Source organism: Pteronotus mesoamericanus, unplaced genomic scaffold (genome assembly GCF_021234165.1).
Source record: "Pteronotus mesoamericanus isolate MK-2021 breed Mesoamerican mustached bat unplaced genomic scaffold, CSHL_Meso_final contig_24, whole genome shotgun sequence".
Lineage (NCBI taxonomy): Eukaryota > Metazoa > Chordata > Mammalia > Chiroptera > Mormoopidae > Pteronotus > Pteronotus mesoamericanus.
Window position 1 is genome coordinate 8,779,877 of NW_026555100.1, and position 17,518 is coordinate 8,797,394.

The window sequence follows — 17,518 nt, forward strand, 5'->3', positions numbered from 1 at the left end:
ATGGTGATGGTTGGTGGATGGAGCTAATCATTAGCAAAGTTCATGGGCTGAGAAACATCTTTGCTGAAAGTTAAATTCCACCCCAAGCCGAAAGGAAGGCCTCCCTGCATGCATATCAAGTCGTTGGTGCACAGCAATGGAAGCAGATGTGGAGGGTCTCTTGGTTACTCCACGGGTCCCCCTCACAGCCTGGCCCCTGTCCCAGCTCTGTGTTCCCACCTGCCAGTGCTCACTCCTCCCTGGGGTGGGGAGCAAACTCTTCTCAGCTCCTATGATCAGGCCACCCTTCCTGTTGGAGCTTCCTTACTGTGCCTTACCCTAAGCACGGAGCAGAGAGGGGAGAAGAGAGAAAAAGAGAGAAATGATGACCCAAGGAACGGTGCTTTGGGGAGAATCCTCTATGTTGCAGAGAAACCACAGAAGACAGGGCTCTGTGCACAGTTAGCTCAGCCTGGGTGAGAGCCCCTGAGGAGACACTCACTTCTGCACCAGGGCGAGCAGGCCGGCCTCCGGGCTCAGGCTCATGTGACCTAGCTTCCAGTTCCAGAGGACTGTTCACCAGCTGCGCAACCTTGGGCAAAGTATTGACATCTGAGCTCATCTGAACAGTGAGGATAATGAGCTGGGCCGTGGTAAGGGCTCAGTGGGATGGGGAATGAATGGTCTTTGGCTAAACCAGAGACATAAAGTATTGCTGCACTTGTCCTTGAGTGCTCGTCTCATCATCTCAGAGTTCTGATGAGAAGCAAACTTCTGCCCAGGCACGGTGACCACTGAAGTCAAGATGCCCACTGCCCCAGGGCCAGTGGGACAGGCCCTTGGAGCCTCCTGAGAGCTGCCTGACCTTGGGGAATGGCCTCAAGTCAGTAGGGGCAAACCCTCTGCTTCTGGCCACCAGTGCCCAGTGCATACCCTCTGGGCTTTGTTGGATGAGGAGGCCGTGGCTGAAGTGATGACAGAACAAGGGTCCCAGCAGAGTGAGGGCCAGCACAGAGATGTGGGTTCTGAGGCTGCCTGGTGGCTCCAGGAGCAGCTACTGACCAGGCTCAAGGACAGGCTGGGAGAAGTAGAGGCAATAGGAGCCTTCCAGAAACCTTGAGAGGCAGGGAGAGGGAGCTGCCAGCTACATGGCCCCTGCAGATCCCACGAGAGGCCACTGTGGAAGGGCAGAGGGGACAGTGTGGCAGAGAAAGAAAGGGTGAGGAGCAAGAGCCAAGCGCGAAGAAGAAGGGCCTCCTCAGTTCCTCGTGAGGTCTGGAAGTGGCAATGCTGGTGACAAGCCTGGCCGTGGGTGAAGGATGACCTGGACACAGACTCAAGGAGACCAAGACTCCTTACAAAGCCAGAGCTGCTCTTCTCTCAGGGGTGTGGCGCCAACTCTGTCCCCAGGAAGCTGTAGCTCCCCTGAGCTGGAAGGGGTTTTAATCCAGTCTTTCGTCTGACATAGGAGCTTCTCAACACGTGCCAGGCCCATAGTTATCAAGCCTCTACCCGAATACCTCCGGGAACCGCGGCCTCCCTCCCTCCAAAGGAACCCATCAGCGCTGGCTCTACCCCAGTCATGTGGAAGAAGTGCACTCCCCTCTGCATGCTGGAGCCTTATGCCGCAGCCCTGGGCCTCTTCTCCCCAGGGCAGGCTTCTGAGGAACCAGGAGTTGCCCTCTGTCAGCAAGGCCACAATGGTTTCCCCTGTAAGTTCAATGCAGTCAGGGTTGAATGATTTGTCCCAAGCCTGAGCCCAGGATTGCCACGCTCATGGGACCAGGGCCTCTATCATCATGACACGCCAGTCCTAAGCTGAGCCCTCTCAGGACAACAAAGCCCAAGCTCTCTTCTGGACGAACCAGACTCCTGGATGGCAGGAGACTGCAGACACCGCCATGGTGTGGATGTTGGTTTTGGGCATCGCCACAGTCGCAGGGAAACCTCTGCCGGCCCTGTAGTTTTTTCACAGCTTGAAAGAACTAGTGGGGCTGCTAATGGGAAAACCGACCCTGCTCTGCACCAGGAGGCAGTAAATTTTGTGAGTCTGTGTGAGTGGATGGAGGCAACCGCGGGGGCTATAATTTCCACTTCCTGACACAATACAAACTTCTCAGTTTATGCAGAACTAATTACAGAACTCTCAGGTCTCGCCATTTCACCCACCAAGCACCCATAAAACAGTGCGGTCATGGCAGCCGCTGGATTAGAGTACACGGAATAATGTGCTTCTCAGGAGTGATTCTTCCCTTTCCAAACCCCTCCCCCTCCATGTCCTTCTTTCCTTCCTGCCTCCTTTCTTCTCCTGCAAGGAAAGCCCCAGTGGCTTCCCAGCCAGTAACAGGTGGTACCATGAGAAGGGCCCAGACCTGGACATGCGTTCCTGCCCTGTCACTTATGAGTCAAGGGACTTTGGGTGTATTCAGTTTTCTCATTTGTAAATAGAAGAAGAAGAGTACCAGCCTCTCAGGGTGGCCTTAGGATCAGAAATAATGCAGGTCACTTTGAAGGACAGCCTGGCAACATGGTAGGCATTCATCAAGTGGTGACTTTTATTAAGATTATTTTTATGTTATTATAGTTCCTGAAATGACCACTTCGGGCCTTGATTCAAGTTGTTTCCCTGTCTAAAATGCCATTTCCCTTGACATCGCTGATTGAAGAACCACTGTGGTGGATTAAAAATGGCCACAAATGCTTTGCCACCCCTTCCACAAACAGAAGTGGAAGCTGAATCCCCTCCCCTACCTCACATGACTTGGCCATGTGGCTTGCTTTGACCAACAGGACAGCAGAAAATGTGATGCAAGTGCACTGAGACTTGCCCATTTTGGACACTGTGTTGGGCCTGCCATGCTGTAAGGAAAGCTAATTATTCCACTTGGGGCTGAGAGGCCAAGTGGAGAACAGAGGCACCCAGCCCATGGCCAGCGCCAGTTACCAGACATGTGGACGGAGCTGTCTCGGCCCCTCTGGCCTTTCCATCCGTCATCCAATGTGACTGCATGAGTGAGCCCAGGGGAGACCAGCAGTACTCCCCGACCGCCAATCCACAGAATCGTGAGAAATAAACCATCATTTCAAACTAGTAAGTTTGGGATGGTTTGTTACGCAGCAATAGATAACTGATACACCTACCCATTCACCACAACTGAGCTCATAGGCTGTTGCCTCCCAGAAGATTTCCCAAACTCCTGCCAGCCTGGAATTAATATCTGCATCCCCCATATTCACATAGTGCTTTATGATGGTAGCAGTTAGCACAGTGTCCTTCACCAGGGTTTTTTTTTTTGTGCAGGAATTCCATCTCTCTGGTCCTTGAGCTGCCAGAGAGCAGGGCTGGGTCCCTACTCCCATTTTCCCAACAATGCTCAGCACAGAGCTCTGCCTGGCGAACCCGAGGTGCTTTGGTACAGAGATAGCCACAGAGGTCCAGCTGGACCACTGATCTGCCTAAGCCCCTGCCCCCCATCAGCCCCCTGCTCCCCCAAGTGGAGAGAAGATCCCTGTCCAGCAAATTTCACAAGCATTATGAGGCTCATGCTAGGTGAGTGTGTGCGCAGTATGCGGTGTGCATGACCAAGACTGGACCCTGCGTGCACCATGGTGAGACCACACTTGGATTACCATGGGGGGGGTGGGGTCTTCCCATCCCCGCTTCTTACCTTCCGGCCGTGGTAGCCCTGGATCCCCGGGTCTCCCTGGGGGAACAAAGAGAGGACAGTTAGAGGGGTTTTCCTAGTGTCAAACCCCAGCTCCTGCTGTTCCCTTCAAGTTCCCATCCCCCCCTCCACATGTCTAAATCCTCCTGACCTCCACCCCCAGCCACTGCTGGAACAATAACAGAGGCTGTTCTGCTGTTCAGAACAAGCCCCTGCCTTGCAGAGACACAGGGATCTCCTTGGGAAGGGTCAATGTGGCAGGAGGCCTGAGCTGCAGTTTTGGTTCTACTACTGATTTTCTGTTGAACCCTTGGACCAGTCATTTTGCCCCAGGACCCTCAGCTTCCACATTTGTAAAATGGTCAGGCTTTGCAAATTATCCTCAGAGCCCGAGGGTCCCTCAGTTTCAAAGGGGGTGTCTGTTTGATATCAAGAGCTTCCAGACAAGGTTTCAGAAGAGACCAGATGACCCCGAAGGTCCCTTCCAGTTCTGACCCCTTATGAAACGCCCTTTTATTGGGATGTTGTAATAACATCCTCAACATCAACCTTCAGTTTCAAACTAGACTGTGAGATCCTTGGAGCTGGGACCGCACCTTCCACACCAGCCATAAGACTTGGTCGGCTGAGCACACAAACCTTCAATCTTTGTGAGACCCAATCACTTCCCAAGAAGGTGGCATTTTGGAAATGAGCCAAGCATGGTCCGTCTCTCAGCTGAGCTCCCTCTCAGCTCCTCAAGGAGCACCTTCAGTACTGCCAGTTCCTCCTCATTCAGGGAACGTTCTCCCCGACCCCCCGCCCTCAGCGTATCTCCCAGACGGGCCCTCACCTTCGGTCCAGGAGGCCCAGGAAAGCCCTGCAGAAGTAAGAGAAAGGTGAGTAGAGGCGAATTTCATTGGTAAACGGTTGAGGTGAGTCATGGTTCCAGTGGATGCTGGGGGTAAAGCAGTGCTTGAGTCGCTGTACTGGCTTTTGGATGTGCTAGAGAACAGACTGGAGGATCCTGGGAGGGTATCTGAAACCTGCTGAGGGCACGTGGGGACAACATGTCCCTCTCTGGAGCCATGTGGGCGCCGTGGGCATTGCTTCTGTGCTTGCCCACTGGAAAATAGGTCAGTGGCATCATGTTAAATCAAGAGTGTGGTTTGGTCCAGATCCCCACCCGCCCACCTCCTAATTGGGACCCCTCCCTGGAAAGCCGGCTTTGCCCAGAAGAGTTACGATTTTGCCTTTGGTCTTGCCAGCCTGCGGGGGAGCCCTGCCTCCTTCCCCCAGGGCGCTGTGACCATGGCAGCCAGCAGTGGGGAGGTGGCGTGGGCCCAGGGCCTGTGGGAGCCCAAGGGAGAGGCGGGGAAAGCCTGTCCTGGCCACAGTGGTGGGAGACGGTCTGGCTGGCAAACGCGGGCTGCGGAACACCGTGATGCCTCAGTCTGGTCTGTTTCAGTTGGTTTAAAACCATACTTGCTGATTTTTTTCCTTATAAAAAACCTAACAAAGAAAACCATCTGGCTCGGGTTCAGTGAGTGGGAGCCCAATGTGTTTGAGGAAGGGCAGTCAGCAAAGAGGTGGATGTTGAGCACTTTTTTGGTTTCCTCAGCTTGGTTTAGTTCAATTCCCTAAACGTCACTTCCTTTCTGGTTTTCTGTTTTCCCGTCTAGAAACCTATGAAAGTGAGACTAATCTCCCTCCCAGGGGTCCTGGGGAGAAATCATGGAAATATTTAATATCTGTTGTGGGGGTCAAGCTGGGCAGGAGAGCCAGGACCCCTGCAAGCTAGGTTTTCACACTGCTGTGCCACCTTCCGGCCCAGCTGGGTGCTGGTCAGCGGAGTCCAGCCTAGAGGGACCCCCTGCTGAGCATCCGCATTGGCAGCTGGGGTGGCTGAGGGGCCCTGATGTGGAGCCAAGTGACTGGAATGTGACTGTAGTCACTGAGGGCTATTTGGCAGGGACAGTGTAACCCAGCAACTTCACCTCTAGGACTCTATCCCAGGGACACAATCAGAGATGTGCAGACCTCTATGTCTGAGGATACAGAGCACAGACAGGAACTCTGTAACTACTTTCTCAGTAGGCTCGGCAGCCCTCAGATCCACGTCGGAGACTCCTGATGTGGGAAAGGGCGTGGCTTATGATGGTAAAGGAGAAAGCAACAGGATACAAACTATTTTATGTATTTCAGAACCCAAAAGTGTTTAGGTCCTCCTATATTAAAGAAAAAAATGGAAGGACTCTCCAAAATGTTAATGATGGTGAACGATGGATATGGAAAATTGACAAATTTAAACTTTGTCTATATTTCACGTTTTTCATAATGAATGTATGATGTTTCAGTTATAAGAAAGAAAACCAGATTTGTTTGTTTGTTTTTTAGCAGAGAGCCCATTTTCTCCAAAGAAGCCCAGGTGCCTGCTGAGCTGTTCTCCTGCCCTGGTGCTGCCTTGCACTAAATCGGGCTGAGGAAGACTCGGGTCTTGGCCAGGGCTTGCAAGTGGGTGACTTGGCGGCCCCAGCTGCGTGTGGTCTTGCCTGGAGCTGGGGTGCCTTTTGGGCTTCCTGGGCTCAACGAAGGGTCCCCCTGGCCGACAGGTGTCCAGCTGGTGGCTTAGGAGTGTGAAACCTGCACACCCCAGAAAAAGCATGCTTGTTAGGGGTGCCAGCTGGTGGGGCAACCCTGCGCTACCTCCGTCAGGACTCACTGCCCCCAGCGCAGGTTCTCCCAAGCCCAGGGGTCAGGGGACAGCCATCAAAGGTGGCCGTGGAAACTTTCCTCTTGCTGGGGTGGGAACAGCCTGTTGGTGATTTCCTCCCTAGAAGGCAATGGCTGGAGTTGAGGCCACGGCCCCAGAAGGTATGTTTTCAGAACCAGAGTGTGGCCGGGGTGGGCAGCTCCCTGCATGTTCACTGGCCTTGCCAAGGTGCTTTTGCCATTCAGCTGGGACACAGTTCCTGTTGGTTATGTGCAGTTTGAATGCTTCCAGAGATTTCTTAGGACAAGTCTTAGAAGAGGTGGCAGTGGAGAGAGGGAGGGGGTACTTACACGTGGCCCCATGGGCCCTGTCAGTCCTGGATGCCCCTGAGGTCCACTTGGTCCAGGGGGGCCTGGTGGCCCTGGTGGGCCTTGGATACCGGCCTGGCCCTGTTCACCCTGAGGTTTGTGGAAACAAGCGTTAGAGAGAGACCCCCAGGGCTGCAGAGCTGTTCCCGCCCCAGTGCCATGCACCCGGTGAAGGCCCTGCGTGGGCTCTGGCGGGGAGGCGGTGGGGGTGTGACGGTGAGGATGCTGCAGTGGTGACTACATGCAAGGGCTGGTGGCGGCAGAGTGACGGCCAAGACACTAGGCCCCCAGGAGGAAGTTCTTCCAGAGTGGGCTTGCTGTCGGAGTGCCTGGGCCCGGGGTGAGAGCCCGCTGTGGGCGGCAGAGGCAGAGGCGTGAGTGAGGCGACCCCCAGCCCAGAAGGTCTGTTCCCAGCCTGGGCGGAGCATGGAGTCCGGCTGCTTGGCCTGAGACCAGGGCCTGCCTCCGCTCCCTCCCTGCGGCGAGTCCCACCCTCCCTGTGCGCCCTGGCCTCTCAGCCACCAGCTAAGAACAGAAGTTCCTCCCTTCCTAACGTACCTTTTTACCATTTTTGGTGACCTGGTCCAAAGGATCAAATCAGATCCTTAGGTCAGAGGTTATAGAATTTTGTTTGGCTCATTAAACAATTCAGCAAGAGATTTTAAGTAAAACATTTGCACTGATGGCTTCTGGTGAAAGATGGGGAGGCCTGGCGATCAGGATGATTCCTGGGGCAATCAGGGACTGGACTGGGGAGCGGCACCCCCTACAGGTGGGGCTTGAGTTCTCCAGACGCATCAGGATGGACAAGGGCTGGGGAGGCAGGGTCAGCACCACGTTCCCTTGGGAGGGGGAGGGAGCCTGGTTCACGTGACCCAGACCTTGGGCTGCGGCCCAGTCAGGGTTGGCCTAGATCTACACCGCACTGTCATTATATGATTTTTGAAGGGAGCTTTCCAGGGACGATCTGGGCTCAGCTCTTGTGACAAGGGGCCCATCCCTACAGACAGACTGACACAGAGCAGCCTGGCAGGTGTGGGAGCTCCAGGCTGGGATGCAGGGGGCGCAGGCAGCCCGAGTGCCAGGCCAGGCCACCCTGCTCAGGGAGATCTCAGCAGGCCTCTGTGACTCCTGCCTTCCTGTATAAAAAGGGAGCTGATGATGCTTCCTGCGAACTCTATAGAGGGAAACGATGATTATAAATGGGAGTACACAGCTTCAGAATGAGAACTGTAAGAGTTCAGCAGCGCCTGCTTGAACCATCTCGTGGCTGGGACCTCTGAGGGCAGATGGTGCCTGGCAGTGTTACTCGGGGCCCTGGGCTTCATCCTGCCACACCCTCTGAGAGGCTGCTTGAAGGCGATGAGTACTCATGGTAGAGGAGGCAGGTGCAGAAATGGGTCCCAAGTCCCATTTTACAGGAGAGAAACCAGGCTCGGGGAAGTTGAGTTCCCCGACTGAGGTCACATGGAGAATTCGGGGTGCAGGGGCCAGACCCCCAACTCGGAACTCCAGACTATTCCTATTCATTCCAAATAAGCCCCCGGCAAAAATTGCTCACCATCCAACTTTCTGCATTTTGGAAGTGACCTCCAACACCATCTGCTAAGCACATCATATCACTTATAAAGTTTCCTGTTTCAACTAATATTAGACCTAGTGTTTAAGTATCTTACAGAGCCTGTAAAATCAATATTGGTTTATTGATAGGAAATGGATAAACCTTTTTATGTCCCATGATGGCTGACAGCATAAAAACCTTGTTCTCCAGGCAGAAGCTGCAGCAGGCAGAATAGGGGCCCCTGTACTTCTATCTCTACTTTGGAAACCAGGTCAGGGCAGCACAGAAAGTTCTGGCTCCCCCACCCCTTGCTCTTGAAAACAGGGGTAGTCACATGCATGGGCCCCTCTCAATTTCTTCACCGGCAAGGTGGGGATGATGAGGATGGCGCCTCCGCTGCCGCTGGCCGGTGTGGGGTTACATGAGATAATCCATGTAGAATCCTTACAACAGAGCCTGGGACCAGCGAGGGCTCAACACATAGCAGCTAACGCAGCTGAGGCCAGGAGGTGGCTGCTGGGGGCTGAGGCGAATGGCCGCTCTGAGGGCAAGGACTCAGCTCTCCTGGAACGGGGTCTGGCACGGGTACGGGTGTGTGACGGTGGGCCGCGACTGGTGCTTCCCTGAGCTGCCAGCAGGCCCCCTGAACAGCCATGCTTGGGGTAAGCGCTCAGAGCACATGGAGGCTCTCGAGGATTTGGCTGGTGTAATGGGATATGCAGGCTCAGGTAACATGCGTATCATGTGTCCCTCTGTATTTTTAGCTGTTAATTGGAGTGATTTTTTTTTTTCAGCCTTGTACAATCAGGTGCCTGACATGCAGGCCCCTGGACTCCTGAGTCAGGCCAGATGGTGGCTCCAGGCCATGCTTTCAGGCTTTCGGGGAGCATCTCAGAACCCTGTCACGTCCAGTATCCCTGTGGCCTAGGGGGTAGCCCCTGCACAGTGTAAGGGAGGCTCGGGGCATGCTGCCTGGCCCAGAATCAGTGCCTCCGCCTGATCGCTGCGTCCGAGGTCTCTCACCCTTGGTGATCTCTTCCTATCTCAGCCTCCTTGGTCTAGTAAGGCAGGGAGAAGGAAGCAGTTGCTCACAATGATTACGCCTGTAGGTTGAGGGCTGCATTCCTCCTGCAAATTTCCTCACTCCTCAAACTCCGGTTACAAGTGATCAGATGCTCAGCAATCTGCATTTCTAAGTATAAAGTGTATAGGGCCAATTGAGAGAGCCCTGGGTTGGGGGCTCTGAAAACCTGGCTGCCGGTTCCTTTTCTGCCTCTTGCTGTTTGTGCAACCTTGGGCAAAATTCACTTCTCTCTGAGCCTCAATTTAATGATAGCCCTCGAACTGTCCAGGGCTATTCTAAGTGCTTTGCATACACAGCAACCCTATGCGGTAGGAACTGTTATTATCCTTATTTTACAAATGAGAAAGCTGAGGCACAGAGAGGTTAAGTAACTTGTCCCAAATCACACAGCTAGTAAGAGGCAGAGGGCTTGGGCCCCCTGCAATTTACTGTGTAACCTTGGGCTACTTAATGTCTCTGGGCCTTGATTTCCTCATCTGTGAAATAAGGATGGCATGCTTAATTCATAAAACTGTTGAGAGAATTGAATGTAAACCAGGCCTGCAAGGTGTGTAACCCAGTGGTGGCTGTTGTTCGTGGCTCTTATGAGCAGTAACGGGTGCTGGAAGCTGGGGATCTCCTGTGCTTGGGTGTTGTGTATTCCCAGGTCTACAGCACTCATGGGCCCATTTCTGTCTAAGTTAATTTAACCAAAGGTAGAGTGAGGTTTTGTCTTTGTCAATAGCCCCCGCTGGCCTGTCAGGGCCCAGAGACCTGCTGAGCTCCTGGGGAGACCCCATGAGGTCTGGGCAAAGGGAAAGGGTCTACCTGGAAGGTCCGCCTTTTTATGACTGGGGGTGGAGCCAGTCGCACTGAATTGAGGAGAGGCAGCAGCTGAGGAGAAAGATGAGTTGGAAGGCCAGAGGGCGAAGGCCAGAGGGCAAAAGCCAAAGGTCGCAGGTGTTCAGGAGGATGCCCGAAGTCGCCAGGAAGGCAGGGTAGCCAAAAGGGAATGGAAGAGAGATAGAGAGAAGAGAGATTAGCAAGCATGAGGCACAGGGAGGGGAGGTGTGGACGGGGCATTCTCAAGGCTTGTGGGGTGCCGTGCTGAGCTGGGATGGTGCACCTTCCCTGGAGGGAGGAGTGACCCTTGAGGTGTCGGTCAGCAGCAGCCCCCAACTGGGAGAGTGGTCGTCTTTGGCTGGGCCTGCCCTCTGTGGCCATGCTGGGCTGAAAAGGCCGCCTGACACGCGGCCCAACATTGCACTGCTGGCCCCGCCCATTCCTGCTCGTGGACAGAGGCTGCTGGGCTGGGGCAGAAGGCTCAGAGGCTCTGGCTAGGTAGGGAGCCACAAGACTAACTAAATTGGTACTTGAGGCCAGGCTGGTGTGTGGTGGCCTCTGGTTCTTTTTTTGGCTGAACGAGAAAGGCTGATGTCAGCGAATCTGGGGAGGTGGTCAAGGGCAGTGCCAAGCCGGGCTCCCCGGGGGCTGAGCAGACTGAGGGTGTGGCCAGTGTGGGCACAAGATAAGTGCTACTGAGGTCTCACCCTGGGACTGGAGGGCTTGGGAAACAGAGGCTGGGCAAGGATGTCTCTGGCATGTTCAACCACTTGTTTGGGAGAGGCAGCTTGCAATCACATTATTGAATGTGATTTTCATTTCTGGAAATTCTTGCTGCTTTCAATCTCTACACCCATGAAGCATGGCTGTAGGAAGTGGTTAGAACCCATGTCAAAACAAAGATGGCATATAATCAACCTCTTGTTTTTGAAAGCATTTTAACTCACAGGGGCCCCTAGGATGAGTGTTAAGGACCAGGGGCCACCTGGGCTGAGAATGTGCCCAGCTAGGGACCTGGGGGCCCAATCATGGCCTTTCTAGGTCACTGCTGCCTTCATGGTCAGCTGCTGCACAGAGAGGCCCACCCCCTCCCACAAGGGGCATGAGGATGTGCAATGTTGAGCTGTGTCCAGGAAGCCTCTCAGCAGAGCAGGCCCAAGACCTTCCAGACCAGGGCCTACAAACCTTCAGGGTAATGATCTGGTTGGAGTGCAGAGCTGCTAGAGTGCTGCTGCTTAGGTACTCCTGGTGCGGGAGGGGGAACGGAGGCGGTGAGACAGGGCGAGTGCCAGAGCCACAGACACCAGCTCCTCCACCCCCCATCCCAGGGGTCTCCACTCCCCTTCTGCTTCCTCCCTCCCTGGAGGTGCTGCAGGCTGCAGCAGACGCAGGGACCAGCCTGGCTCTCTTGGCATCTTGTGGACCCGGAGGCCTGCCACCCATAAACACCTCAGAAAGCCAATAGACCATTTGTGCTAGAAGCCCCCTGCTTCCCTACTCACTTCCAAAAAAACCAGCAAGTGCCAGCTGCCTTGCCCTGCCCTCCAGCTGGGGCCCCAAACCTGCTCTCGCCCCTGCCCGACCCATACTGCCATAGTCACAATGCCTGTGGCAAAGGTGCTTCTGGAGCCTTCTCTCCCTTCCCTTTCCCTCATCCTATGTTGGGCTTAGGGGCAGAGGGCTCTCTCCTCCCCCATCCTCCTGTGTTCACTCAGGACTGACGACACTGCCAAAGCGTCTGCAGTTGCGTTGTCTTTAGCATTGGGGGAAGCTGTCTTTCTTTCGGGCAACATAACAATCCTGTGAGCCCATCGTTTCAAATAAACACAGCTGACCTTCTATTATTGTATCAGGATCAGGCTGGCCGGAACACCAGGGCCCCCGTGTCCCTGGAGCACATGCCACTGACGGGCTGGCTCTGTCCGTGCTGCTGCCGGCCTGTGCCCTCTGCCCCGGGCCCAGCCCAGCCTTGGCCTCAGTACCAATCCAGCTACTCTTGTTCAAGGCTCCCTGAGGCCTCTCCTTGAGCCAGGAACCCAGGGATCAGAGGCTGATTGGCAGGATCCTGTTAGCAAGGCCCTCCTCGTGGCCTTTCAGAGCCTGGGGACTCGGAGCCTGGCTTTTGCTTGTCTCTACTCCCTTGTCCCCCTGCCTGGCAGGAGTGGGTGGCCAGTGGGCCACACCACGTATGTGTTTCTGGACACAATGAGGTCCATGACAGGGGGATGGGCACCTGGAGATGCCTGTCCCCCCTACCTCTACTGCGCAGGTCAGAGAGTGGGCAAGGCTGATCCACAAAGTGAGGGGCACTTTCCAGGCGCTGGCTCACTGGGCCTCTCGCTGGAGGAGGCAGCGCACACGGTAGCCCTCCCTGTCTCAAGAATGGCCCTGCTCTTGGTGCACTGTTTGTACATTCCTAACAGGATGACAGCAGGCTTTGGGGCTGTGCATCCCGGGGGTAGGGTCAGGGAGAGGAAGGAGCTGGTGGGGGCTGGGGGGAGTGGGAGACCATCTTAGCCCTGAAATCCCCCACGCTGCTTGAAAAGCATTCTCTATTTTTCAAGAAGCAAAGCAGAGACCTTACCCTTGTATTGATACAACCCGCCCCCAGTTAACCCCTACCATTGAGATTGGGTCATCCGAAATAATGACTAATCAAAAAGTCCCTCTGATTCCGCCAGGGAAGGCAGCCAAACACACGCACACACAATCACACACGCACACTAGGTAGGGATTCAGACACATAGACTCGCACAAGCCACACGGCCTTACAGAGACGGCAATGTACAGAGGAGAAGCAGGCGGCCCTGGAAGTCGCATATACACACCTGCTGGGAGACTCGCAGCCCAGACAGCGCAGGGCAGATACATAGACACGAATGGCGGGTGAACACGAGTGCTGGAGACTGGCTCTGCACAAACACACATACTGACCACGAGGCACACTCCCGGGCTGGGCAGACACACCCCCACCCCACAGCCCCTGCTCTGGCTGCTGAGCACAGAGGGGGCTGTATGCTCCTGTTCCCAAGCTCTGTAGGTGCCAGGAGCTCCAGGGAGATGAGGCTGAGCTGGGGGCTCTGCCCCAGGACAGAGCAGTTCTAGGGGTTCACTTACCCGGTGTGGGTACTCGCCACACTGACCCTGGACAAGAAAGGGAAAGAAAGGGCGTGTTAGGCACTTGGAGATGGGCTGTCCCTCAGGGGCACCTTCAGGATTTGTGGACACAGCGCGCACACTCGTCACCCCACTAGCCCCCCTCTGGCCCTGGACTGAGTTCCCTGAGGCAGGAGAACTAATTTCCTCCCTGACCCCTGACTGGCGGCATGGAAGAAGCTCCCAGGGCCCGCCTGGACGTGGCCCCATGGAGCCTGGGGCAGGGCGCTGTGCCATATGCTCCGCTTGCCGTGAGCACACAGTCAGGAGCTGTGCTCCAGGCCTGGCGTGGAAAGACGGAGGGTCCACCCAACATCCCCGAACAGGAGCCCCTGGGTGGCAACGGCAGACAGCGAGACAGGTGTGGACAACGAGACCCTCAGAGATGCCCTCACTGAGCTGGGGTTCCAGGTCCCTGTACTGTCCACCTGGGGCAAGCCCAGCGCAGAATCTCCATTAGAAATTCAGAGAGACAGAGAATGGAAGCCAGGAAGGGGGCCAGGCTAGTGGTTTACACACTGACACCTCAAAATCCTAGAGGCTCATGGAGGTGGGTCAGGAAAGACTGCGGGAGTGGCAGGTGGGTGGGGCTGAGAAAGGCTGAGGAGGGCCAGACTTCAGGGCATTCACCCCCACCCTGACCCCCTACCCCAAGAGCAGAGCATGCGCCAGAGCAACTTCCCTTTTCTCCCTTACATGCCCCGGCACCATGGGGGACACCCTGGTTCTGCTGATAAGAAATAAAGTTTGAAAATAACCACTCTGGACCCCTTTCTACCTGTTTTTTGTTTGTTGTTTTTTTTGTTTTTGTTTTTTTTAAATGTGCTCTGCCTGAGATGAAAATTATAGAAAACCTCCATCAGGCCTACCTTTTCTCCTTTTTCTCCTTGAGGTCCCTATGAAGAGATGGAAATGAGAGCATTAGAAACTAAAGCTGAAAATGCAGTGGCCTAAACCCTCTGTGTTGGGGAACATTAGGGTGAGGTACCAACCGGCTGTCCTCGGGGACCCATCAGGCCCTGTGGGGAGGAAATTCACATAGGTTAGTGGATGTACAGAAGGCAGGCAGATCGGAGACGTAGGCCTAGCTAGGGATTGTGCTAGCAGCTGGGCTTCCAGGTGCTTTCAGAATGCCTGGAGTTGCAAAGGCTAGGCTCCACCACCCACGTCTGGTCTTCCTGTGCCTGAGGTGTTCCAGGGGTTGTGGCCTGTACATCACATCTCAGCTTCTTCATGTCAGTGGGCATTACTAGCTGTGTCCTGTCCCTATGTGCATGGCCGTGATGAAGAATAGATGCCATCCTTCATTCATTCCACCATCCACCGTCATCTTATGGCCCCCGGCTAGGAAGGAGGTTGCATCTGCATGTCAGGTGGGGCCCTGCGTCTATGGATGGCCTGCCTCACTCACACCCATCTATCTCCTCGTGGCTTTGGAAAAACATTTGGCAAAAGAGAGGGAGCAGGAAGTTAATGACCTAAGCCATATCTTGGGCCCCTTGGAGGAACGTAAGAGGTCTTGGGATATCCTTCCAGGATGTCTTGTCAAATTTACAGGGCTGAGAAAGAAGCCTAAATTCAGGGGGGACTCATGTTCTCTGAGGAGGACACGGGGCTAGCTGGCTCTCAGGAGCCTGAGCTGAGGCTCTGTTTAAGGAGGCGTCACGGCTGGTGTGGAGTGAAGTGGGGGAGGACAGGCACTTCTTCTTTTGAGGATCCTCTCTGAGGCTGACTTTCAGTCTGTACTGAGCTCACACCTGCACTGGCCTCTGAGAAAGGCGCACATGTCAGCTCCATCTTGAGGACAAGGTGAGGTAGACGAGGCTCAGCAAGGAGTGGCATTGGGATGTGAGCCCAAGTTTGTCTGACCATAGGGTCCAGCTGTTTCCACTCTGCCATGTTCTCTGAACTGGGCTAGACCTCGGGAGGTTGGGCTTGGGCTTCTAGACTTGGCTAGAGCCACAGGCTGTGCCTCAACCACTGGGACCTGAGGTCCCCTCCAGGCACCATTGTGAGAGCCTGTGAAGAGCCACCTGCTAGACCCATCTCTTGGGGGGCTGGGAGAACTCAGGATCCCCAGGACAACCCTTCTGGTGAGAGATGAGCCTTCTCTTGTCCAGACTGGCCAACCGGACAAACCATCCAACTGGGAAAGTCCCAGGAGGTTCATAAGGAGAGACAAGTGAACTTTGGGACAATCCATGTGGCACCCCAGCCCATGTGGCTGACCAAGTGTTTAGTATCAAGTTCAGCAGCATATGATGCACCTGACAGGAACCAGACTGCAGGTGACCAGGGCAGGTTCTCTCCGGCCAGAGAGAGGAGCTAGATGAGGGAGGGAGGGCCAGGGGCCAAGAAATCATCAAAGGTTTGGGATTACGCAGGCTTGCAGGAGTGAATCCAGGCATCCTGAATAAGATTCTGTGGGACAATCGTGGTCTCCAGAGGTATTTGGTTGAGACTACACAGTTTTATTTCATTTCACTGTCAACATTTAAAAGCAACGAGAGCACAGCAAAAACGCTGGACTTCAAGTGTCTTTTCAATATTTCAAGGTCCAGTAACACATGGCATCAATCAGCTCTAGCTGAAAAGCAGTTGCCCCTTTATTAAGGCAGGTCATGGGTGGTGCGACGTGCTGACTAAGGAGCTTGTCCTGCGTCCGGTGTGCCAGGCATGGTTCTAGGCACTTAGTGTGAATTAACTGTTACCACCCTTAAGACAGCCCTGTAAGTGGTGGGCTAAGTTGTGAATTCAGAGTCCCCACTTTCCTTTATGGCACCTGGGGGACCTCGGTCCTGTCTACACCTTAACCAAGTTCTCGGGGCCACTGTGGGGTGGGTGGGGCAGAGGTAACCCCCTTTTGACAGTTGAGGACATGGGTTATGCACGTGAGGGTGAGCCCCAGCTCCCCATGTTGGATGCTCAGCAGAGGGAAAACCATCTGGGGAGAGAGGAGAGTAGGAGACAGACAGATGATAAGCAGGTCAAGATAATTACGCCAGACAGAGTGTTGAATTAATAGCTCAGGGTCCCTGTGCCAAGTCAAACAGGAGTCTAATAGCTCTGTAGCCTGTCGGATTTTGATGGATGACTATGAGGCCGATAGGGGATCTATCACACCGAGTGGGCTCATGAGAGATGGGATGGCCCCACCCTTCCCCTGAATTAGCTCTGACCCTTGAACAGGCTAGGGAGACTTGTGGGTGGTTACGTGGGTTGGGGCAGAGGGACGACAGGAAGAGGAGCCCTGTCGAAGAAGGGTCCTTTCTTTCAAGACAAAAGGCTCTGGCAGCAGAAAGGAAGTGTGGTGAAGAGGGAAGATCTCAGCACATGGGTCCTAATTCCAGCTCTGTTACTTAGCAGCTGTGTAGGTAGCCTTGGGTAGTGTGCTCAAACGCGCTGCTGTCTCGATCTCCCCTTTTGCACAGTGGGAATAATAAGTCACTATGAGGATTACAGAGCAGTGCTAGTTGCTAACCATCATTATTACTTCTGAGATAGTAGAAGTAGTAATGATGCCGAGGCAACCAGGAAGGGGATGCCCCAAGCCCCTTATGCCTCTACCATGATGGTAACATGGAAGTTTATTCCTGCCTTGGTCTACGTTACTTCAGGCATGTGCACATCATACTTAGGATCAGGGTAGGGGCAACAAGAAATACATTTGCAGTGGGGATGGCTGGGATGGAGGGGAAAGCTGGCTGGGGACCTGGATTCCAACACCAGCTCTTCCACCCACTGCCTCCAGGGCCTCACTGCCCTTCTTCTGGTTCTGCAGATATTTGAGTGACTTTCCTGCCTCAGGACCTTTGCACAAACTGTTCTTCCATGCCCCTCCCACCCCCTTTTCATTAAATCCTCACCCCTCAGACCCCAGTTCAAGTTTTATTCTCAGGAACACCCCCTGACCCTCTGCTGGGGTGAGGTGCTATTATACTGAAGTTTCTCAGAGTAATAAGCACCGCCTTTTCATAGCACTGATTACAAAGGTGATTTGTTAATTACGTGAGTGATTATTAAATGCGTCTCCCTCACTACACTGGGAGCTGCAGTGTGGCAAGGACAGTGTCTTCCTTACTCCTGTCTGTATCCCTAGCACCTGGCATAGTGCCCAGCATATTGTAGATACTCAACAGAAATGTAAAGGAAGGAAGGAGGAAGAGAGACAGGAAAGGAGAGAGAGAATTA

General features: G+C 54.3%; 1 protein-coding gene across 1 annotated transcript in view; it reads right to left on the reverse strand.

Moving 5' to 3' along the window:
• The window catches only part of COL13A1 (collagen type XIII alpha 1 chain), a 143,858-nt gene that overhangs the window by 45,227 nt on the left and 81,113 nt on the right, over nucleotides 1-17,518 (reverse strand). Inside the window, exons 11-17 of the mRNA XM_054572678.1 lie at nucleotides 14,320-14,346; nucleotides 14,197-14,223; nucleotides 13,289-13,315; nucleotides 10,157-10,222; nucleotides 6,687-6,794; nucleotides 4,477-4,503; nucleotides 3,648-3,683 (exon numbers count right to left, since the gene is read on the reverse strand). Coding sequence (XP_054428653.1) covers nucleotides 3,648-3,683; nucleotides 4,477-4,503; nucleotides 6,687-6,794; nucleotides 10,157-10,222; nucleotides 13,289-13,315; nucleotides 14,197-14,223; nucleotides 14,320-14,346 — 318 coding nt within the window. The remainder of the gene's footprint in view (nucleotides 1-3,647; nucleotides 3,684-4,476; nucleotides 4,504-6,686; nucleotides 6,795-10,156; nucleotides 10,223-13,288; nucleotides 13,316-14,196; nucleotides 14,224-14,319; nucleotides 14,347-17,518) is intronic.